Raw genomic sequence first — 23,944 nt, forward strand, 5'->3', positions numbered from 1 at the left:
CCACTTCATCGGATGCATAGAATGGAACACACAGAAAGAAGATATTTATACATACAGAGAACAGAATCTCAACAGTGTTGCGACCCTGCCTCATTGTGCCTCTTATGGCCAGGGCCGGTGCAAGGAAATTTCACGCCCTAGGCGAAAATTCCACCCTGCACCCCCCCTCCCCATCCAGCTAATCCCCCCCCCCCCCCCCCCGCGCGGCAGCTAACCCCGCCCGCCGCAGCAGCTAACCCAGCCCACCACCCCCCCCCCACCTGGGGAGCCCTCCGCTTGGGGAGTTCCCCCCAGCAGCTACCTCCCTTCTGCAGCTAACCCCGCCCGGGGAGCCCGCCCCAGCTCACCTCCACTCCACCTCCTCGCCCGAGTGGGCTTTTCAGCGCCCTCAACCACTAGGCGCCCTAGGTGGCCGCCTAGTTCGCCTAGTGGTTGCACCGGCCCTGCTTATGGCCACAGCCCTGGCAGGCCCTCTAGACCAGGATTTGTACAGGGAGTCTTGGAAAGCAGCTTCCTGGCTGTCTTCCATAGTGACTGCACTGGGGGAATCCTCCCCTGGCCAGAACCAGAGTTCTTACAGCCCCTGTGTGCTGCACTGGCCCTTTTATATGGCATAAAGAGGCCTGAGTAGGGGTGAAGATCTTTCCCCTTTTCTGCTGCCTATGTCATTTTAGGTACTTAAATATGGATTTAGGTGCATAGATTTAGGCCCATATACACAGTGACTAGGGAAACTAAGACAGATGAACAGTTTTAGAAAAGGAAATAAAGAAGGAGGGTGGTGAAGCACTGGAATGGGTTACCTAGGGAGGTGGTGGAATCTCCTTCCTTAGAGGTTTTTAAGGTCTGGCTTGACAAAGCCCTGGTTGGGATGATTTAGTTGGGGATTTGGGGGTTGGACTAGATGACCTCCTGAGGTCCCTTCCAACCCTGGATATTCTATGATTCTAAGAAGAAATCCACTAGCACCCAGCACAAACAAAGGAAAGAACACACTGGTGGAAGCTTCTCAGTTTAAATCTAAGTTCCAGAACTGCAGTGCCAATTTCTGTGGACTGTGTATTGTGAAACAATATCACATGTCTGAGTTGTGGTGAACGGTAAGAACCCTGATACTATGCACCTACGTTCTTTGGCATTGTGAGGAGAGTTGCCGGCTAACATTTCACTTCCCCATTTATCACCAGCGTAGCTACCAGGAATCCTGTGAGTAGGGCTGGCAGGACCAATTCCTCTCGGACTCAAGTCTCCTTTGTACTTCTGGTTAGAATAAAAAATAGTTTTTATTAAGTAAAATATTTTTTCAGCATTATTAAATATTTGTCCCCCCACAACCATAGTAGACTAGAGCACAGTGGCCCAGGTCCTCAGCTGTTCTGTAAACTGGTCTAGCTCTATTGAAGTTAACATGTAATTATGAGAAACTGTACTTGACCATCTTCCATTTAATTCTGTTTAATTTACACCATCCAGTGAAATTGAATCAAGGATCTCCATAAGCCGAGGCATGAATATTCACATGCTATTGTCACCTGCTATCTCAGGTTGCATGAAGGCCTCACCATTGTGTTGCGAAATCATGCCAAGCTAAATGTGATCATGCACTGTTGGCCCTGCAAAGCCCAAAGTTCATTGCTTAATAACTTGCCACAGAGCTTTTTAAAAGATACTAATTTACAGTGCTGCTAACTCTCAGGATTTTATCATGCACCTTGCAATAATGAATGATTTTCTGAAAGTCTCCACTCTAGCTGTCAAGTGATTTTGTGAGAATCTCACTTTTTTTTAAATGAAAGGTTAGTCTCCTGCGCTTATGACTATGTTGAAAAGACAGAAAATGTGACATGAGTGGCCCCTAAGGCTCAGAATCCATACGGCAAAGAAATTGTATGATATCTTTATTGGCTCATGATTTTTAAATCAATCTCACTCCACTCCAGTCTATCTCATCTTGCACTCCAGGGTTTTTGAATACCTGGGACTGACAATACTGAATTTATTGTCTCCCTGCCTGCCTGTAGGTGTCCTTCCACTCCCATTTTAGATAAATAAGTCATCATTTATACTAGCTTGGCAAGAGCCTTTCATCAGTACATGAAGTTCTCAATGGCTTGGCCATGTAATCACAGAAAAAAAATCATTATGGTTAAAACTCAAAAGCATGTGAAATTCTTCTGCCACCCACTTGTAAGAGATGGGATTAGATGAGGTAGGCAGGTGGCAATTTGTGATTACTGACTAGCTAAGAATTGCATGCCTCCTATTATCTTTATTATCCTATTTCCACCAACCCTGACTCGCTTGTGTCACCCACCTGTTCAATCTTGTAAACTCTTTGGGACAGGGACTGTCATTTTACTATATATTTATACTGTGCCTAGCACAACGGAGCCCTGACATGGTTGCTCTCATCAGGGGTGGCTCCAGGCACCAGCACAGCAAGCGCGTGCCTGGAGCGGCAAGCCGCAAGGGGCGGTCTGCCGGTCGCTGTGAGGGCAGTAGTCAGGCGGCCTTTGGTGGTGTGCCTGCGGGAGGTCCATCGGTCCTGCGGTTTTGGTGGCAATTCAGCGGCGGGTACGCGGAAGCCACAGGACCAGCAGATCACCCGCAGAAATGCCGCCGAATCCGCGTGACCGCAGACCACCCTCAGGCATGCCGCCGAAGGCCGCCTGACTGCTTTGGTTGGGGCGGCAAAAAACATAGAGCTGCCCCTCACTCTCACGTTTACCACAATATAAAAGTTAATTAATAATTAGTAATAACAGAAAAGAGAACAGATGACCATGAGGGTATCTTGACAGGGGGTGACGTAATCTAGTGGTTAAGCCACAGGACTAGGAAGTTGGAGAGCTAGATGCTATTAGCAGCTCTGTCACTGACTTGGTGAGTGACCTCTTCCTTTCAGTGGGACTACTCACAGTAGTAAAGTTAAGCACCTGCATAAGTGTTTGCAGGATCGGGGCCTTAAGACCTGATTCTTAGAAGTTCTGAGTACCCACCGCTCCAGGTCAAATCAATGGGAGCTGCAGGGGCTTAGTCCCCATGAAATCAGATCCTTAAACACCTTGGCCCAGATCCTTAATGGTATTTAGGCACCTAATTCCCACTGATTTCAATGAGAGTTGTGTGCCTAAATTCCTTTGGGAATCTGGGGCTTTGTGCCTGTTTCCTCATGTCATTATGCCTGTAATGGTCATGATAATGACCCACTCTCCCAGCAACATTACAAGGGCTAGTTCATTAACATCTCTAAATTACTTTGAGATCCTGGAATGGAGCCTAGAGATGTGCAAAATGTCTGCAAGCTGGTGGAGGGGGCTAGCTGACTCAGGAACAAAACCAAAGGCCTGATTCACTATTACCCTGCAGCTTGCACAGGGATTTCAACCAGTGCACGGTGGTTGTGAAATGCCATTGAGTCACAGCTGGTAGCGTTTTACTCCCATGTTGCAATGGAGTCAGTGACAACATAGTGCAGAGCAATGACGACTCAGGCCTTTTGCTAAGCGAGTATGGCTTCTCTGAGGTTTTTCTTGGTGGTGTGGGGCAGTGGTTCTCAACTAGGGGTTCGGGGCCCCTGAGCAGGTTTCAGGAGGGCCTCCAAGCAGGGCTAACATTAGACTCGCTGGGGCCCAGGGCAGAAAGTCGAAGCCCCACCGTTTGGGTCTGAAGCCCAGGTCCCTGAGCTCCGCCATCCAGGGCTGAAGCTGAAGCCTGATCAATGTAGCTTCGCGGGGGGCACCTGTGGCATGGGGCCCCAGGACATTGCCCTGATTGGTACCCCTGAACATTGGCCCTGGCTTTTATATGCAGAAAACCAGTTATTGTGGCACAGGTGGGCCGTGGAGTTTTTATAGTATATGGGGGGAGGAGAACTTAGAAAGAAAAAGGTTGAGAACCTCTGGTGTAGGGCACATCTATGAAAACGAAGAGACTACAGGATTGTACATAAAGAGAAAAATCCTGTCTCAAGCTATAACCTAACCCTCTAGCAACTGAGTGTGGGGCTGTATCTCCTCCAAGGGCCCAGAAGCTGTTTTCACAGAGGTTTCTGGCTTTCTGCTGAAAGCTTAATTGGGTCTTCATTGTGGAGCTTTACTTTATCACTCCACCCTCTACACCAGCTGTGAGGTGTCTAAATAGAGAATTAACTTCCTAATAACATTTAGTTGTGAGGACAGCACAACTCATAAAAACCTATACAGTCAGGGAGAGGGTGTATTAAGAGGTCTACAGGTATCTTCTCAGCCCACCCACCCTTTTTTTTTTTATGCCTGCTGAAGCTAGCCATAAGCAGAGGCTGATTATGCACTGCAGCTGATCACCAATGAAACATCACCTGACTATAGAGCTGTTCATAATCTTCCAGTTTCACCACATCCAGGATGTTATAGGGGACATAACCAGCCTGCCCGCTCCGGTTTAGCAGTTTCCACCACTGCTTATTATCTTCCAACACCTGTGAGGGGAAAAAGTAATTCAGCCATTGAGACCATCAGGTATTCATGACACGTGCAAGGTAACAAAAATGTCACATCTTCACATGGGCTTGCAGTGGAAAAAGCACACATAATTATATGGGAGTTTTGTAATACAGGCAAGGAAACGGCAACAGATTCATGTAACATTAAATTCCAATGTCGTATTAATAAACACTCCCTGAAAAGGATTGATAAAACAATTGTAATAGTGGTCTATTGGGCAACAACGCTGAGGAAAAATGTATCTAGTGTCCTTAGGAACCCCTAGCTCCTGCTTAATTTGCATGTTGTTTTTTAAAGCTTTAGTTGATGAGAGAGATCATGGTGTCCAGAAATGCTTGCCTTGCTTTTGCATTAAAAAAAAAATGCTCTTCAACATGAATCCTGCCAGAGGTGGAAAAATGCCGGCAGGATTTTCATGTAACCTGATTACAGCCCATCCATTATATAAACAGGACAGGGAAAAGATGGTGTATTTTTATTAAAATATCTTCCTCTTTGCGTCATCACCTGTCTCTTCTTACAGGCTTGTTCTATTTTGAACTCTGATTAAAAAATCGTGTGTGAAAACTGTCCTTAACCCAAAGATTTCTGAACCATATGCCTGTGTTTCAGTGTTTATTTGCATTAAGATTTTAATATAATTATATTTGAGAAACCAGGTTTTAAAATGTCAGTTTTTCTACTCTACAAATTTGCTAACCCAATGTGATGCAACCGTACAATGATTCCAAATACATATTTAACAGAAGTCTGTCTCTTAATCCAATGTAGCCTTAACATGTAGACTAAAGTCATATCATGTATTTTGTGACAGCGAAGTGTGTCGCAATGAGGAAGACTGATGGTGGTTAAAAATTCTGTGTTACATTTTAGTGGAAAATAGTCCCCCAGTTCACCATCATACTGAAATTTAAGGCAGAAAGACCCTTCTTGCAGCAAACAATGAATTTTAGTGGGGCTACTCACATGCTTAAAGGTGAGCATAGTAAGCGAAGGTTTCAGTGCTTTGCTGCATTCAGGCCAGAGTGCTCAGTGCTGCAAGGCTGAGCCCTGTGCTTGGAAATTGGGCTCAGTATGTTGTCAGACATTGTATTATAATGATATGGGTTTCTTTTCTTTGCTGCTGTTTTTTAAACCAGAGTTTGATCTCAAATCTCAGCTAAACCCATGTGCTAAGGCACTAGAAAAGTACCAGCCATCCTTTTCTTACTCCGATTTAAAGCTTACTATCCGAATGAAATGTCATGTTGCCATTCAGAACTTCCAGAGGAAAACTATTTGGGATTTTTCAGTCTCTTGGTGCATCTTCTTTCCCTCTCTAGAAAGCAGGGACTATAAAGATTTGCTCCTGAGTTTATTAATTTACCTCCAGGACTTCATCCTTCAGCACTGAGAGTTCATTGGCATTTCGAGCAGTGAAATCATAGCGGATTTTGGCATATTTCTTCGGCTGGGCCATCCCTTGTGCCTCAAAATTCCTTCAAGAGACAAAATGAGGTTATAATCAGGGCTCCTCTGACAGCCATGTCAATAATGCCAGTGCTGGAGGAACAGGTATTTGTAGTAACTATGTTAGCATGCAGTTAAAGAGACTGTAGATTGTTAATGGGGCAATGGCCCTGGACAAGTCGCATTTACTTGTGACCAGGAAGTGAACAGATTTTCATCACATTACAGTAAAAAGTCCTGCACAAGTGCAAAGTGCAGGCTCTTCAACCAATGATCAGTTCATAGCTGTGAGGTTGATGTAAGCAGACTCATACAAAAAGACAGTTTTGTTCTCCATTTAGTAGTTTCTATGCTGAAGTGAGGACTAAGGAAATGTTGTGGAGACACAGAAAACCCTTGAATTTACTGTACTGAAACACAGTTATAGTAGCCAGCCAACCAGAGCATGTCAGCTGTTCATGCCATAAATCTGAGCAGACTTCATGGGCCTGATTCTATAGTGCCTTGGCACCCTGGGTAGCCATTTACACATGTGCAAAATGGGTGTAAAACACTACCACCCTGCACGGGGTAAATGACTTCTAAAGAAAGAAGCAGGCTCCTTATCTTGGGGAGGGGGAAGCTACCATGTTTAAATGGTGTAAACTAGAACCAGGAAGATGTTTTCTCTATGGATCTTCAGGTCTGTGTGGCTATGCAATGCAGATGGCTGGGAGCTTTCAGTCTTTATAGTGAGTGTAAAATAAGCAGGCCAAATTCTCCTCCAGTGGAGCTATGCTGATATAAACGGAAGCAGGTGTAGCTCCATTGATGAATGCCAGCTGAGAATCTGGCCCAAACACACACACACACACACACTCTCTCTCTCTCTATTTGTCTAGATATTGACACCCAGCCCATTGTGTGGTTTTGGAGCGTCTAGTAATAGTTCTTCTCCAAAAGGTTTGTTTCCCCCACAATCCTAACTTTTGATTGGCTTATAACTAGCAAGTTGTTATGGAAACACATCCTCAGTGTCATGATTTTTTTATTATTATTATAGTATGTCCCAAACCACCCCCTCCCCACTCAAAAACTGGTAACTGGAAGGTCTATGCCAAGTACAAAAGATGATGGCTCTTAAAATGGAACATATATTCATATAAGCTTATGTGAGCAGTGGCCTACAGAGAGACAGCTGAGAGGTCTGTCATAAGTTGTTGCCTCTGTCTTCCTTGCTTGGGAGAACTTGTGTTCCAGGCAATAAATTGTCATAATAATTATAGCCTTGTACAGTATGTCAATAGCAAATCTGTGGTGTTGGCTGGGGTTTGGAATCAATTCATTGGCAGCCTGAATCTACTAGACAGGAAAGGGAGTGGTAACCTTTCCCAGCAGTTGCCCTGAAGGCAGGGAGAGAGAGGAATGTTTGAGTTGTATTTTTGTATCATGCCAGCAGCAAAATGAGTCACCAGGGGAAGGGCTGGCACTTGAGGAGTTTAACTGCAGAGGAACCCGCAGCAGGTTTTTTGCCCACCATTACTAAGACCAGGTTTACAGTAGAACCTTTGCTGGTATAGCAGTGCCAGCTAAGCGGGCGGAAGGGTGGGGTGTGTGTGTGTGTGGCGCACGCACACACACACACACACTAGTGCTTTTGCTTGTATAGCTTATTTTGCTCAGGGTATTTGTATAAAACTTTTTTTTGCCAGAACAAGCTGTGTTTACACTAGGAAGGTTCTACCAGCAAACCTTTTTTAGCGTAGACCTGGCCCTGATTCAGGAAAGTACTTAAGCATGTGCTTAGCTGGAATCAAGGCCTATATGACTACAGCTGTGTCATAGATGCTGCTAAATATAATCCTATCTGAAAGGTGGATAAGCTGGTAAAATGAGAGAAACATAAAGCCTGCTTGTGGAAATTTACTGATAAAAGAACTAAATGTCTGTAAGAATAAATTCTTCATGCACCAAAACTTTTTAAGAGAGATTTCTTTTATAACTGTGGCTGCTGCAAATTGATGTTCTATCAATAAAACACTGCAAAATAAAAATAATTATTAATGTACTTAACTGATTTGTAATTCCTACCAAAGAACTCCCTATTCTGGCTATAAAAGGTGGAATGCGGTGGGCCACATGCTTTTCTTGAATGTGGGCCTGTCGTCACATACAGTGCTACAGCAGTGCAGCTCCTTGGGAGACGGTTAATCCACCTCCTTGAGAGATGGTAGCAATGTCAATGGGAGAAGCTCTTCCATCAACATAGGGCTGTGTACATGGGGGGGCTTGTTCGGTATAACTGCATCGCTCAGGAATGTGGATTTTTCAAATCCCTGAGCGAGGTGGTTATATCGATATAGATCTGCAGTGTAGTCCTGACCTCAGTCTACACCAGAGTTTATAATGTGTTAATTGATTTCCAGTTAACTGGAACTACCTAATATAGTTGATGGCATTTGAATTTTCCCAAACTCCTGCGTGTGAGTTGGGAGGGGGCATGGGAGGAGGGAGAGGAGAATATCACATCTGGCTTTCTGGTTTGGCTCATTAGAAAAAATTCTGAATCCTGAAGTTTAGATCTGATTCAGATCTGAGCTTTTCCAGAGTTTGGATCTGGGGGTTTCAGCTCTGGAGTTCTGGGGTTGGCCATCCTCATCTCCATGACAAATAGTTTTTTAAATCACAACAGATACTAGAATAAGATGATGTGGTAATAATAATAAATGCCTAGCCGTTATATAGAGCTGGTTGAATTTTTTTTTTTTTTTAAACAAAACTACTTCATTTAGAATATTTTGGGGAAAGTTTCAATTTATTGATGGGGGGAGAGGAATCTGAAACAATTTTGGTTTGTCAAAAAGCAAAATGAAAATTCCCATTTCAAACAAAACATTTTTTATTTGGAATTTTTCATTAAAAAATCAAAAATATTGTTGAAATCACACTACTTTTTTTTTTTTTTTTTGCAAAATACTGCATTGTTCAACAACAAAAATCTCAGCAGAAAAATCTTGACCAGCTGTAGGTTTTTGCATGTATTCTATCCTTAAAGTGTTTTTCCCTAAACACATAATACCAGGGGGAATGAATGTAAAGGCGCAAACTAACTTCTGTAGCCATACAACTATTCCACTTGAACAAACATTGCAACAGAATATCCCAAACACAGGCTAATATGCAGGGAAACAGAACCTCCACCAACTTCTTAATGTCAGCATGATGGTCTGAAATAAAAGCATATTGACTGACTGACAAATCAGCTGATAATTCTTCCTCTACAAAGATGAAATACACTTGGGTGTAACCCATTTCCTTGCATATGTGCTGATTAAAATGCTTTTCAGGCAGGCAGTATATGCATGAATAATTATTTGACATCTCTGGATGTAGACAACTAGCATGAATTAATGATAGCAAAGAGGTACCAGGGGGAGGGGGCGGGAATATTTTAGTACACGTCTACCTCAATATAACGCTGTCCTCAGGAGCCAAAAAATCTTACCGCGTTATAGGTGAAAACGTGTTATATTGAACTTGCTTTGATCCACCGGAGTGCGCAGCCCCGCCCCCCCAGAGCACTGCTTTACCACGTTATATCTGAATTCGTGTTATATTGGGTCGCGTTATATCAAGGTAGCGGTGTATTTATTTTTGTATTGTGATAATGCTTGGGGCCACCAATCAAGGATCAAGGCTCCATTGTGCTAAACACGGGGACTAGTACATTACCTATTTACATGTTGAGTAACTGCTTGTGTTTGATCAGGTGTCTGTCCACGTTTTATCGATGAGTTACGATAGGGATATCCATTGGCTGATGACAGCTGGAAAGGTAAAATGGAGTCATAGTGTTACTAAAAGAGAGTAAATCTGCATCAGATACAGGAAGGTGGTAGTTGTAAACTTATCATCGCCTGGAGTCTTTAAATCGAGATTGGCTGTCTTTCAAAAAGAGATGCTCTAGAGCAGGGGTTGGCAACCTTTGGCACGTGGCTCGCCAGGGTAAACACCCTGGCAGGCCGGGCTGGTTTGTTTACCTGCCGCATCTGCAGGTTCGGCCAATTGTGGCTCCCAGTGGCCACGGTTCGCCATCCCAGGCCAATGGGGGCGGCGGGAAGTGGTGGCCAGCACATCCCTCGGCCTGCGCCGCTTCCTGCCGCCCCCATTGGCCTGGAGCGGCAAACCGCGGCCAGTGGGAGCCGCAATCTGCCGACCCTGCGGACGCGGCAGGTAAACAAACCGGCCCGGCCCGCCAGGGTGCTTACCCTGGAGATCCGCGTGCCAAAGGTTGTCGACCCCTGCTCTAGAGGAAGCACAAGTTATTTTGCTTCCTTGTGGCTTGCTTACATTGTAGGGAAGAATAATTCCCTTTGCTGGATGAAATGCTAAGATCTGTGTCATACAGGTCAGGCTGGCTGATCATAGTGTTCCCTTCTGGCCTTAAAATCCATGAATGTACTTCCGAGTTTCTATAGTTTATTCAGATAAGTAAGAACGAATTCAGCTCTGGATCGACCCATTTACTGTATTTCAGACTCCATCACAAACTCCATTGTAGCACAGTTAGGTCAACCAATATTTTGTATATTTGGGAAGCACCTGATGGCGGCACAACCACCCATGAAGTATGGTGTGATTCGTGGGCTACTGCTGAAGAGGCCAGGATACTGTAGATGGTAACTGGATTTCTGGATTAAAATATTGCTGCTGATCATGACAGCTCCAGGGTCCGGTAAAAAATAAGTCCAACGTTCTCTAGCCAGAGCCTGTTATTTTCAGGAAGAATCAAGAATAACTTGCTAAGAGGGTTACAGCAACAGGGCAAGCCAGCAAGCTGCGCAGTGACAGGCCTCTGATCTGTACAGTGTATAGCCTATGGGTAAGTCTACACTGAAAAAACACCCACTGCAATGAGTCTCAGAGCCCAGGTCTACAGACTCGGGCTTGCACTACAGCTATAAAAATAGCACTAGATGTTCCTGCTTGAGTTCTGAAACCCAGCAATGGGGATGGTTCTCAGAGCCCGAGTCGGAACATCTACACTGCTATTTTTAGTGCCAGAGTGTGAGCCTGAATCTATAGAGCCGGGCTCTGAGATTCACTGTGCAGGTTTCTGGGGGTTGAGTTTTTTTTGCAGTGCAGACCTGCCCTATGAGATTTAGTACTGGCAACAGAGAGCTAGGAACCTGGGTTCTAATCCAACCAACCCACTGACTCTTTGCACCTGATTCCCTGCTCACACCAGCATAAAACTGGTGAACTCCACTGAATTCAATGGCATTTCACTGCAGTAATGGAGTGGAGAATAAAGCCCATTGCCTCATCTCAAGAAAGTCAGTAGATCTCACGTCTGCATCAACCCAGCTGAAAAACAGCAAGGCTCTTGCTGTGAACCTGGCATTTGTCCCTGAGGTCAGCTTCGAAATACAGGACCAGATCTGTAGCTGGTGTAAACTGGGATAGCAGAGGATTTGGCCTGCTGGCCGAGTAAGTTGGTAGAAAAGGAAGATGACTTGAGGCATGAGACCTACCTCTTCTTGTAAATGTCCAATGTCTATTTCCCATGGGGCTCCGCGGAAGATTTCCAGGGGTGGCTCCCATCCATTGCGGAACTTTGGGATGTAGGTTGGGACAGCAGACTCTCTAGGCCATTCCGCTCTTAGAAGATGGGAGGGAAAAATTATATGCAGAGTGAGATCCTCAAATGATCCATTTCTAGGACCCAAGTCCCCATTGCCCGGTACCCGCTGACATTACTTACATCAGTGCAGAGGGTGTAAATAGCCACACAGGTGCAGGACAACAGTGAATCAGGGCCCTAGTTTTTCAGCCTATTGGACAAAATCCTGCCCTCACGCTCAGCCCTCCTGAACGGGCTACAGAAGTGAAATGCTGCTCTGAAATGTTCTTAGAACTTGGAAATCTGCTGATTGTCCCTTTGCCCCGCCCAACTCTCACCTGGATCTGGTCCATGTCTCTCCAATGGACTCCCAGAGCATCATCTCTTTCGGTGTCAAGTGTCCTCTCAGGAAATCTGTGGTGTCTTTAGAGAGAAGCGGGCTGACGACAGACCTTGCGAGTTCAGGGCCTCCACAGCTATGGATGATCTAGGTCACACACACACATACACACAATGCCAGTTACAAACTTTCACTTCATGAACAAATCCCACAATCTCAAACTGAAAATCAATTGCTCTGGGTTTCTTGTTGAAACTGGGAATCTCTCATAGCATTTCAGGGCAAGTATTGAGTGATATTTGCTTGAAATTGGGGCCCAGGACCACTCCATATTGGAACCATATTTTGTTCTCATGACCGTAGGCCCTAAGTCTGAAAAGGCTCGCAACCCTAGTGAGTAGTTTGAGCCACATTCAAGTTTGTAATTAAACCTGAACCCAGATGAATGTTGCGCTGTTTCAAGGTTTGGCTGTGAATTCGTTGTGCAGTTTTGCACGATAGTCTGAATCCCCATATGCTCCCTGCAAGTGTCCTGGGTAAAAATAGGTGATTGGTGTCTTTGAGGAAATGGGGTTTCAGTGCTGTCCTAATCTAGCAAGTGAGGTGCTTGGCTATGTACTGCTCCTCTGACTTTCTGCAATGGCTGCCATCTTGGTCATGATCAGGGACTGCCAATGCTAAGAACACAAGACTATAGTTTGAACTAAAGGACTAAATCTTGTGAGCAGGAGCTGTACTAGACTCTGGGGAACACACAACATGCCCCAAACAGTGGTTACATTTGCACCTGCTAGTATTCTGGGATAATTTGGGGAACTACATGCCCATGATTTGCATTGCTACAATGGTGATCACTAATGCAGGATCAGGTTCTATGCTCCCTGTGCTGCTCGTAACTTCTTACCTTGCACGTGTACACCTAATACTGGCGCACCTTCCCTTATCCGGATCATGTCCAGTATCTCTCTGTCTGCCTCTTATTCTCTACTGGTGCTACTTTTTACACAGGCACATTAGTAAGAATAAGAATTGTATTTAAAGGGTTACCAGTTCCAGTGGCCCAAACAGGAAATGCACTAGTTCTGAAGCACTTGGGTTCTGGATATGCTTTCTCAATTTGGCCTGAAAAGAGAGAAGAATCCCAGATTAATCCAAACCTGGCTTTTGGTTCCTATCTTCTGTGATACAGAGAGATTACTGTTTTCTGGTACTTTCCCTTACTGTAAGAGACTGAGAACTAAAAAAATAAATGGTTAGCTTCCAATCATGAGACCTAGCCCAAGTGACATAATGATTTTGGGTGACTCAATCTTTTTTTTTCTTTGGTGTCCATTTTGAGACCCCATAAAGAGGCCTGATTTTTCAGAAAGTGCCAAACATCTGGCCTCTGAAAATCACAACCTTTCAAGGTGTTTTGAGTTGGGAACCCAAAAGCATTGATCATTTTTGAAAACCTGAACCATAAATTCCTGGGTAGAGAGAAGGGTCTAGAACTTCAGAGGTATTTAGGCATCTGACCCCATTGTGAGCTAGGTGCCCTGCAAATGTATTCAGCAAATTACCAACAGGGAAAATTCTTCACTGAGGCCTGGGTTACACCTAAAACTTAGATTGACTTAGCTGCATTGTTCAAGGCTGTGTGTGACATCATTAAGTCAACCTAAATCCCACTGTAGATATGCAACTAGGCTGATGGAAAAAAATTCTTCTATTAACCTAGCTACCACTTCTTTGAGAGGTGGATTTACTACAGCGATGGAAAAACCCCTTCCGTCGATGTGGGAAGCATCTATGGCACAGCTGCACTGCTGTAGTGTAAAGTATCAGAGGGGTAGCCGTGTTAGTCTGGGTCTGTAAAAAGCAACAGAGAGTCCTGTGGCACCTTTAAGACTAACAGATGTTTTGGAGCATAAGCTTTCGTGGGTGACATGCATCCGACGAAGTGGGCATTCACCCACGAAAGCTTATGCTCCAATACATCTGTTAGTCTTAAAAGTGCCACAGGACTCTCTGTTTTTTGCTGTAGTGTAGACATGGCTGAAGGCCTTGTGTATATTTGGGGGTTTGCACCAATGTATCTAGAAAAGTTTTTGGCCACTGATTGCAGAATCCCAAGCATAGACAAGGCCTAAATGCTCTGCCTTTTGAAATGGGCTGTGTTGCAAAGGAAGAAGAAATGCCTGGGATTAAAGTATGATAATCAAGTGTATTTTTGCAGCAATCAATGGAAGATGTAATGACATCACTTCAGTTTATGCCTCCTTTATTTTCTCTCTCTGTCACAAATTGTTGGCATTGCTACAATGGAAAATTAGATCTCTCACTGGAACTGCAAGGTACTGCGGCGCTGTGTGTGCTAAAATCCTTATTTTTGAGTCTTAATTATTTCTGCTGCATGCATCCTGTTGTGAGAGAGAGGTGAGATCATCTGAGCACAGCCCTAGGAGCCAGGAACAGCTGCATTTAGTCCCAGCTCTAGCATCGAATCCCACTCTGCGGTCTTGGGTAAATCACTTAACCTCTCTGCTTCAGTGTTTCCATATGCAAAATGGAGCTGCCCAATTCCCAAGCGTGATGTGAGGACGGATTCATGTTGGGGAAGTGCTACGTAGGTTCTAAGTAACATTAGGCTGGCGGTGTGTGTTTTTAAATATTAATGTGGAGAAGAAAATGTAAAAAAGAATTGATGTAATATAAGCCTACTACGTGAAGTGACATCTCCTAAGGCATGTGCAGTTACACAACCTGGGATTCTGCAATTGCTGTGTTTCTACTGGGGCTAGTTTAATTTATTAATATTTTCATTGCTACTTCCCCTTTACGTTCCCTCAGGGCAGCAGTTTGTATCTATGACTAAGGGCTCATCTAAACCCCCAAGTTGTATGGAGCTAACCATGCCAGTATAGTTAAAGTGGTACAAACCCCATAGCATGGATGAAGTTATACTGGTATAAAGGTGCTTTTTTATCAGTATAACTATTCCCATATGGGAAGAGGAATAAACTCTACCGGTTTAAGGCACCTGTGACAGATATGGCAATTTCCTTCAATATCTTTGGGAGATCTTACTGAATTAAGTTTCAGTAGATTTGGACTCCATTGTATTGTAAATGCAAAATGTATATGTGGATGTGGAATTGTATACAACTTCTCTAGGAGGCAGACATGACCAGTGTAAACTCTGGGAAGTGTTATGAGCTTCAAAGGACTATTTTAAACAATGAAGACAAGAAGGAATTTTTGGGACAAACAAAGTTAAGTGGATTTCCTAGAAAACACCTGGACGGAGGTGAATGAAAATTCCCACCTCCAGACTCAACCTTTTGAAGCTACTCGCTGAGGAGAGCACCATTGTCTGACTGATTAGCTATTCATGGCCTCTGAAGATCAAAGACCCACAGTGTATACTGGAAAGGCAAACCTATGCGTATGTGTGCTTGTTCTGCACTAAAAACTGTTATGAACTTGTAGCCATAGAAAAACTCCTGTGCGCGGTTTGAAGGACTGATCACTTACCAGAGCCCTTGCTGGAATTGGGGGTGATCTCTGGTAAGCTTATTAGCATGTGTGTAGGTTTTTTTTATTGTCTATAATATGTTTTCTCTGTAATGCTTTTACCTTAAGAATAAATGGGCTTGCTTAAAAAGAGCTGTGTCATAACGTATAATTGTGGGCAATTTCTGTGTATTGCCTCCGAGGAAAACGCAACGCATGGATGCAAGCTGTCTTAAGCAGTCTGACTTGCTGGGGAATTCACAGTCTAGGCAGGGAACTGTGTAGACTGGAAAAACCCCTGTCAGGAGGAGAGAGATGCAGGTGTCCTCCCAAGTGAGGTGACGACTGAAGAGCTAGGATCCTGGAGTGGGTGCCCTGGCTGGAACACAAGTGGGCAATACAGGCAGAGCTGCCGTCATCTGTGACAGCACCTTTATGCTGGTATAACTGCATCCATCCTATGAGTTGTACCAGCATAACTATTCTGGTTTTTTTTTTTAATTCACACTCCTAACATATTTATCCCATACAAAATCTGTGTATAGACCAAGCCTTTATCGATTTATGCTGAGGCAAGCGCTATTTAAAGGGAAATTTAGATCAACATTGTGCCGCCTTTACATACACGTTTCAAACTTTCATGTGGCCTGGTGTGAATGTATTAATAATGTGCCCCACTCCTAATTGTAACATGCAACAGCTGAGTTTTATCTAGGACAAAGTTCTAAACAAGTCACCAATTTAACTTTCCAAAGAGGCTGCTTGTAAATCTTCCACTGAAATAGTTTTTTTCCAACAAAAAAAGGCTTTTCCATTAAATAGAAATTTTTGCCCCAAAATCCCATATTTATCAAACACTTTTTTTAAATTAAAATCTGAAATGTTGCTAACATGAACCTTTTGTTTAGATGAAAACAAACGTTTTTAGGGAAAAATCCTCTCGCAGCCAGCTCTAGTCTTAAAGCTGTTGGTTTTATATTATTAATTATTTGTACTGCAGTAACATCTATACACTCTAGCCCTATTGTGCTAGGCCAGAGGTGGGCAAACTACGGCTCGCAGGCCACATCCGGCCTGCGGGACCTTCCTGCCCGGCCCCTAAGCTACTGTCCCGGGAGGCTAGCCCCCGGCCCCTCCCCTGCAGTTCCCCCTCCCTCACAGCCTCAACTCACTCCAGTGCCGGCGCAATGCTCTGGGCTGCGGGCTGCAAGCTCCTGGGGCAGCGCAGCTGCAAAGTCCAGCATGAACCGGTGCTCTGTACTGCACAGTGGCGTGGCTGGCTCCAGTTGGGCAGCATAGCTGCCTGTCCTGGTGCTCTGGGCGGCGTGGCTGTAGCGCCGCCAGCCTCTGACATTCCAGGCAGTGCGATAAGGGGGCAGGGAGTTTGGATAGAGGGCAGGGGAGTTTGGGGTGGTGGTCAGGGGGCGGGGCGGTCAGAGGGTGGGGAACAGAGGGTTGAATGGGGGTAGGGGTCTCGGGGGGCAGTCAGGAATGAGAGGGAGGGGGCAGTCAGGGGTGGGAGTTCCGGGGGCTGTCAGGGGACGGGGGGGTTGGATGGGGCAGGAATAGGGTGACCAGATGTCCCGATTTTATAGGGACAGTCCCGATTTTTGGGTCTTTTTCTTATATAGCCTCCTATTACCCCCCCACTCCCTGTCCCGATTTTTTACACTTGCTGTCTGGTCACCCTAGGCAGGAATCCCAGGGGGGTCGGATAGGGGGCGGGGCCAGGCCATGCCTGGCTGTTTGGGGAGGCACAGCCTCCGCTAACCGGCCCTCCATACAATTTTGGAAACCCGATGCGGCCTTCAGGCCAAAAAGTTTGCCCGCCCCTGTGCTAGGCACTGTGGAAATGCCTAACAGAGCTGACCCTGGTCCCAAACTGTTTACATTCTAACTGGAACATCTCAATGCTTCTGGTGTCACTTTTCCTCCAATGAGGCAAAGTTGAAGAGCCAGAGTGATTCTATCAGAGTCAGAAAAAATTAGCAATGGAAAAGACTTACTAGGTCACTCCTAGAGAACTGGTGCAGGACTGTTCCCTACAATATCCTCCAGTCCAGACTTTTTAAAATGACTCAAGAGATGGTAATTCCACCACTTCCCTTAGGTCATCATTCCCCAGTCTCACAGAACTTGTAGCTCAGTGTTTTCCCCTGGTATTCAGCCTACATTTTGCTTCACTTAATTACATTCCATTTTTCCTAACCTGAGCCCTCATTCTCTGGAGCAAACTAAATAATTCCTCCTCCTCTTTATAGCTTAATCCTAGAGGCGGGGTGGAGCAAAGGTGGATCTAAACCTCCCTTGATTGTGGGCAGGCCTCCAGCACAAGTTAACAGCAGCTTCAGGACTGATTTAACAGCTAGAACAGAATTCTGCCCGGACCCTGCCTCTTCTGTCATACTTCCTCCCCAGCCGCTGCTGGCTGAGGGAATCAGGAAAGATTGGGGTAAATCCAGCCATGCCAGCTAAGGATTCCTGTATTCCAGGTGAATCCTCGGCCACATCTTTAGCGCAGTTTTTATGGACACTTCTTGCTGCCCTGGATGCACAAAGTGAGCTTTGTGGTGGGGTTCATAATCTGGCCTTTGGTGTTAGTTATCCTATCAGAGTTTGCCCCAGGTATCTTCCCCGCAAGTGATGGTCACTAGGGGGAGGAGTGGTGGGGTTTGCTGGCACTGCCAGCTCATTCCCTGGTGGGGGAATGTGCATTAATATTCAGTTGCAGTAGAAAAGTCTGAAGTTGGTCTGCCAGTTGCCCTAGACTTGTTTACAGTCTGTGGTTTCTCTGCAAATAACTTCCTTAAAACTAATCTTGCTAGATCTGGTTCATTGGGCAAGCTTGGTTAGAGTGCTATGAAATGACAGAATTCATTCAAACAGAGTCATTACCATGCTTTTCTAATATGTATAGTTAAGCAGAATCAGCAGCTTTTGGTACATCTTCACGCTTGGTAGTACCTGGCTCTACTGTTTGTAACAGGGCAACTCATCCAGAGGAGAAATGGAAAATAAGAGCTCTATAAAGCATTTGGGGGAAAAATTAGAAGCATGGGTATGCTCAGTTACCTATGGACTTCACAAGGCCAGTATTTTAGGAGCTCATACAAAGTAACGCTATATATAAAGTGTCCAATGTGAATCATGTTAAAGCACAATGGTTCTTTCTTTCCTATTTACAACCTCTTTTCTTTCCTGCACCCCCATCGAAACAGAGAAGTAGAAAGATTGCATAACTGATCAGATGTTTTTAAAGGCAGCAAGTGGAAGTGTATGTGCAAAAACACTAACTTGTGCACAAATGAGTATCTAGATACTAACGGCCTATTTGTGTGCACAGCTGTGATTATTGTGCTCACACAAATGTTGGCCTGCAATTATGTACGTATAGTTGAGGGCTGGGATAAACCTCATTTAAACTGTTGTAATCTCCACCCCTCATTTACTCTTTGAGAGACAGCTGAGCCGTCCTGCCTAAGACTAAAGGGGGTACATGAGCCTACCCAGTAACTCTGACCATCTGGGCGGTGTGCTCCACAGGTCATTTCCCTTGGGTAAGGGTGTGTGGATGGAATAGCAAGACAGACAGCGGCCTAGCAAGCAGCGGGTAACACAATCCTGGGAAAAGCCGAGAGAGAGAGAGCATGCCATTGGGGAGGTGCCAGCTGAAAGAAGTTTGGTGCTGTGAGCAAGGACACTGTCTCCTGTTGTTTGGTTCCTCCTGTTTTCAGGGAACCAGACTTTGTGCGTTCTGTGTAAATAAACACAATTGCCTCAAAGGTACCGGACTCCATCCTTCAATTCTCCTCCCTACCAGAACAAACTTCAGGGTTGAACTTTGACTGGAAGCTCAGGTCAAAAGTGGTAACAACATTTTTGTGCCTGGACCTTCCTCCTTTTTACCATTAGAAACCTGCCTCAAGAAACATTATATAAAAGCTTTAACCAGCATTTTGTCAGCAAGTGACTATGACGTAGGAGTCTAGAATATGTCCCACCCATCCCTGTAGTAAAATAACCTGGAGGAAATAAAGCAGGTGCTTCAGTATTATTTTCTGTTGGTTTTGAGAGATCACAGTTGTTTTGCAATGTACATGCATAGTAGTTGTGTTCTATAGGCATACAGCACTCTTAGTGCAGCATAGAAAGGGAATGAAATACATTTGCACCTTACCAGGAGGTTGAGAGCCAGCTTGGTTTTCTGGAAGCAATCGATGAACTCCGCCTCCGTTGGAGGCCTTGCTCTAAGAGTCAGTACCCCCTCTGAAAAGAAGTTGGGAAGAAAGATTATTTGAGCAAAGCATGCTTTCAAATTTCCGATGAATTAAAGTAATTGGTTTTAACGACAAGGGGTTATTTGGCTCATTGGATTTCAGGAGCCCTAGCAGTGCAGCACATACATAATAAAGACAGGGCAAACATCTTTTCTCCGTGCTGCAATCTCTGCTTACTAAGCTGGAGTTACAGAATGGTGCTGAATGTATTATGTCACTGAACCTGAACTTGAAGGCTTCAGAAAGATGCCAATTTGTGCCTGCTTAGATTTCCTCCCAAGTCATTAACTGAGCCCTCTTGTTCACCCACTTGCTTATTATGCTGGTTGATTGACTATACCTGCTGGCGCTTTCTTCTTGCTCTTCTTCCCTTTCTTCCGTTGGTTCAGCTGTTTGAATGCCTCTGCCGCTTTCTGAAGCCGGGCGACAAACACCTCAATGTCATCCAGGGTGCAGTTCAGGGTTTGCTGTGAATGGAGCAAAGAGACAAAAATGCTGAACCCCGGGCAAAAGAGCGGCTACTGCATCAGACTTAGGAGCCTAAGCACTGAAGTATAACTTCCACCAGGGCCTCAGTCCCAGAGTCTATTGATCACTTCCTTAGAGCCCCTGGAGGGGCTATTTATCAAGGCATGAAATAAAGTGGAATTGATCTTTTTCTAACAGTATGATTTCCAGGCACAAAATTCTGTGTTTAGGCACTTCTGTTCTAGTGCATCTAACAATGTGGTATCTGACCACCTGCAAATGGGACTGCAAGGCAACTGGAAAAAATAAACTGCATGAATAGCATCTCTGGGCCTAATCAGGACACTCTTTTCCATATCAAGTTAGTACCTCACTCTTTGAAAAGTCCCAACCACTCAAGGAGTAAGGCGAGTACACGTGGCACAATCTGACCTATGCATCATCTTCTCTCTTGTCCATCTCCTCGTGGTAAGTATCTAGGTGCCAGTTTTAAATGATTAAATTACATACAATTTGTTCATGATGGACAAACTTCTTCCCTTTCTCCCCACATCTCTTTGCCTGTTATGGATGCCCAACTCCTGCTACCAACCGTTTCTTTTTCAATCTTCTGTGCTAAGATCGCTCGGGACTCTTCATGCTCCTGGGAGCTGGAGCTGCGTCGTTCAAATTCTGCCAAGCAAGCAAACGGCAGGGTGTTAACAATCAGAAGGATGAAAACGGGGGTGCACTCCCAACAAATAATAAAGGCATTGTACCCAACTGAGTGATAAAACTTGATTGGGTTTTGCATGTTAATTTATGCTGAGTTACAAAAATGTGTCTATGGGAATGCAGAGAACATTCAGCTAGGAGGAGATCAACGGTGCTAATTAAGCCCTTCAGAGGTGTAGCACCTGTCTGCGATATCTGTGTATTGATTTATTGTCAGATTGCAAATGCAAACAGTGCATGAATCATAAGAAACCACAGCCAGTTAGTTAGTTGTAGCCACTGAAAACAATATGCAGGGCCAGATCCTCAGCTGTAGCTCCATTGACTTCAGTATTGCTGGGCTGGTCTGCTGGAGATCTGACCTGCAGTCTCTTGATACCTGTGAGCAACACAATGTGAGCTGCCACATTGCACTCTTAGGTCAAGGTTGACTGAAATACACATTCATACCATCCATCAGCAGAATCTTCTATTGTCACATGGGCAAAAGATCAAAAATACAAGGGATGGTCAGACTGAAGAAAAGAGAATAATAGACACAAATAAATGCAAAGGCTAGTCTGCTAGTCCCAGTGTGCCAGGATTTCTGCTTGACTGATATTTTATACATGCTTGTACAAAGATCAGAGGAGCTCTGTGCAGACTTGTATGTGCTGCCTCAAGATGTAATTCTTTTTAATTTGCATAAGCTCACCCTGGAGTAAATAAAAACAAAGACACAGGTAGTCCATAGGCTTTCAGATGAGACTGGTCAATTACATATATCGGTATTTCAGAATAAGCAGTTTCTGGGTCATCTTTTTTTGTTAAAAGAATAACAACTAAGTTCAGGAAACAAGAGTTCAAAGTCCCAGAAGGCTCCTTTAGCAAGTGCCATAGGAGTTCAGACAGCTGCACAGAATATATAATACGGGAGCACTGGGAGATTGTTTTGACAGAGAACCACAAAAACTGCCTGCATATCATCCCTAATTGAGGGGATTAAGTGACTAGTTTGGACAGGTGTTCTAGAGAAAGCACTGAATAATGTCTTAATGGTGAACTGACTCAGTGAGGCATCTACATTCAAGATATTGTACTGTCCCACTGATTCATGTTGGACTCCATTTTATCTGGACACGGTCCCTGAACTTAAGCAGTGCCAGCCCTGTTGATTTAGTGGACAGATTTAGAGAATTCCATAAAGCATTTGGAATGTACTGTGAAGAGCAGAGGTAAGGCTGTGTTGGTCTTGGCCATTTTATGATAAAGATGTGCAGCAGAAGTGTTGCCTATGAAAAATATAGAAGGATTAACTCTAAAATGTCCAATGCGTCTCCGATACTAAGTGGGCCCCAGGGTGTTACTGTAAAGCAAATAATAAACAAGAGTGTTCAGTGGGAGACCTAGTAGTGCATTGTCTAGTGTCTGTACACCACGGTCCTTGAGTGGATAGAATGGCAGACCTGCTCAAGTGTGACTATCTTGCCCTCTAGTGGCTGCAGCCTGTGTTGTGTAAAACCCTAATAACAGCTGGTAAAGCTTCTGCTTCAGCTGAAGGGGCCAGAGCTTGTATTTTTGGAGAAGGTGCACAGTTCTATCCTCATCTATGAAGGTAGGATAAGATATACACTTGACTACGCTGTGTGATGTAGCTGGACTGTAATCCAGAGAGGCCATGGAACAGTCCCATCTAACCATGAACATGAAGGGGTAGGTTAGCAGGGAGAGTTCAGACACAGCTGTGCTTGTGGCTGGGGAGGGGATACCAAGCTTCTTAGTGAAGTTGGTATTGGAAAAATAGTAAAGGAAGCAATTTGTGGAACCAGAAACAAAATGCCACTAAGTGCCCTTCAGATCCTGCTAATGGGACTACATCATAGACATTATTAGTTGGAGGGGTGGGGAAACCAGAGAGATCAGTTTCATGCCAAGTATGCAATGAATGATCAAAAATGCCAAGGAAGATTTTTCTAAGTCCCATTGAGATATCTCATTGAAAGAGACTGTCCCAGAAGAGGTCAGTTGCCAACATATTCCAAAGTCTTGTCTTTGCAATCTGTGGCCAATGCCAACTATTTAGGATTTTGAGCCGTGCCCTCTTTGCACGTGGCAGTCTGCCAGGATGCATGTTTGCCAGTTTGTAATGAGCTAGTGATCTCTACTGTTTAAGGACCCATTGATGTCACTGATCTCTGCATGGGCAGACTGCTGCACACGCTGACTTAATCCACCTGCATACAGCTCTTTGCAGGATTGAGGCCTATGTCTTCACAATGGTCTATCCAGCTAGTCACGTAGCTGAGGATTACATCTGGGAAGCGAAGGGGACATAGCTGGCTGGAGTCACGTTACCGCAATGAAGTCAGCTAGATGAGAAATGTAGCATAATAAAAGACTATGTCTTGGGCCTATCATTGTGCTCCTTGGAGTGGAAGATGGATCAGGCGGGTGGTTTGGAGGGTGAATGACAACCTCTGTTTAAGCTATAGCTTGGATGGTATTTTCTGGTCTTGTGCTGCTTGGTTTCTTTTAATGGCAGTGCCCGTGCTATGGAACAGCAGCAACAGGTCATTTGAATTTTCAGCTCCAGTTTGCTCATGTGTATACGGCCTTGGTTTTGAATCCTGAACAGAGTGCTCTCTGTGATGACAGTACTGCTATGAAATGTAACAGCAGCATGATGTACAGTTACTGCTCCTGGGGCTACATTTGTAAGTTCTATATTTCTGTGCCTATCTTGGGGCACCAACACCAGCTACATCATCCAAGTGTGTAATTTACATATTTGATCTGAGAGAGCTGGAAAAAATACACCATGAAAGCTTAGGGTCATAGAAATGAGAGCTGGAAAAGACCTACTAGATTACCATGTAATGGAGATAGTAATGCTTTCTTTTTCTGTCTTGTCTATTTTGATTGTAAAGCTCTCTGGGGCAGGTACTGCCTCTTAGTGAGTGTTTATACAGCATCTGCCACAATGAGACTCTGATATTGATTGAAGCCATTAGGTACTGCAGTAATACAAGTAATAAATATTATTTTCCTTTTTATCCTGGAGACATTTCTGAATCCAGGAACAAGACATTCTAAATCCAGTATGTACAGTGTGTACATCAGTTGCTTAAAAAAAAAT

At 44.5% G+C, this 23,944-nt stretch overlaps 1 protein-coding gene across 2 annotated transcripts in view; it reads right to left on the reverse strand.

The window, feature by feature from the left end:
- Positions 1-23,944, reverse strand: part of EPS8L2 (EPS8 like 2) — a 120,203-nt gene that overhangs the window by 4,899 nt on the left and 91,360 nt on the right. For both annotated transcript variants that reach the window (XM_054026649.1, XM_054026648.1), the window contains exons 9-18: positions 20,708-20,787; positions 19,988-20,114; positions 19,548-19,636; positions 12,923-12,997; positions 11,874-12,022; positions 11,447-11,573; positions 9,645-9,739; positions 5,851-5,962; positions 4,340-4,459; positions 1,128-1,260 (exon numbers count right to left, since the gene is read on the reverse strand). In XM_054026649.1, the coding sequence (XP_053882624.1) occupies positions 1,128-1,260; positions 4,340-4,459; positions 5,851-5,962; positions 9,645-9,739; positions 11,447-11,573; positions 11,874-12,022; positions 12,923-12,997; positions 19,548-19,636; positions 19,988-20,114; positions 20,708-20,787 (1,107 nt within the window). The remainder of the gene's footprint in view (positions 1-1,127; positions 1,261-4,339; positions 4,460-5,850; positions 5,963-9,644; positions 9,740-11,446; positions 11,574-11,873; positions 12,023-12,922; positions 12,998-19,547; positions 19,637-19,987; positions 20,115-20,707; positions 20,788-23,944) is intronic.

The sequence above is a fragment of the Malaclemys terrapin genome, chromosome 4 (assembly GCF_027887155.1).
Source record: "Malaclemys terrapin pileata isolate rMalTer1 chromosome 4, rMalTer1.hap1, whole genome shotgun sequence".
In the NCBI taxonomy this organism is placed as follows: domain Eukaryota; kingdom Metazoa; phylum Chordata; order Testudines; family Emydidae; genus Malaclemys; species Malaclemys terrapin.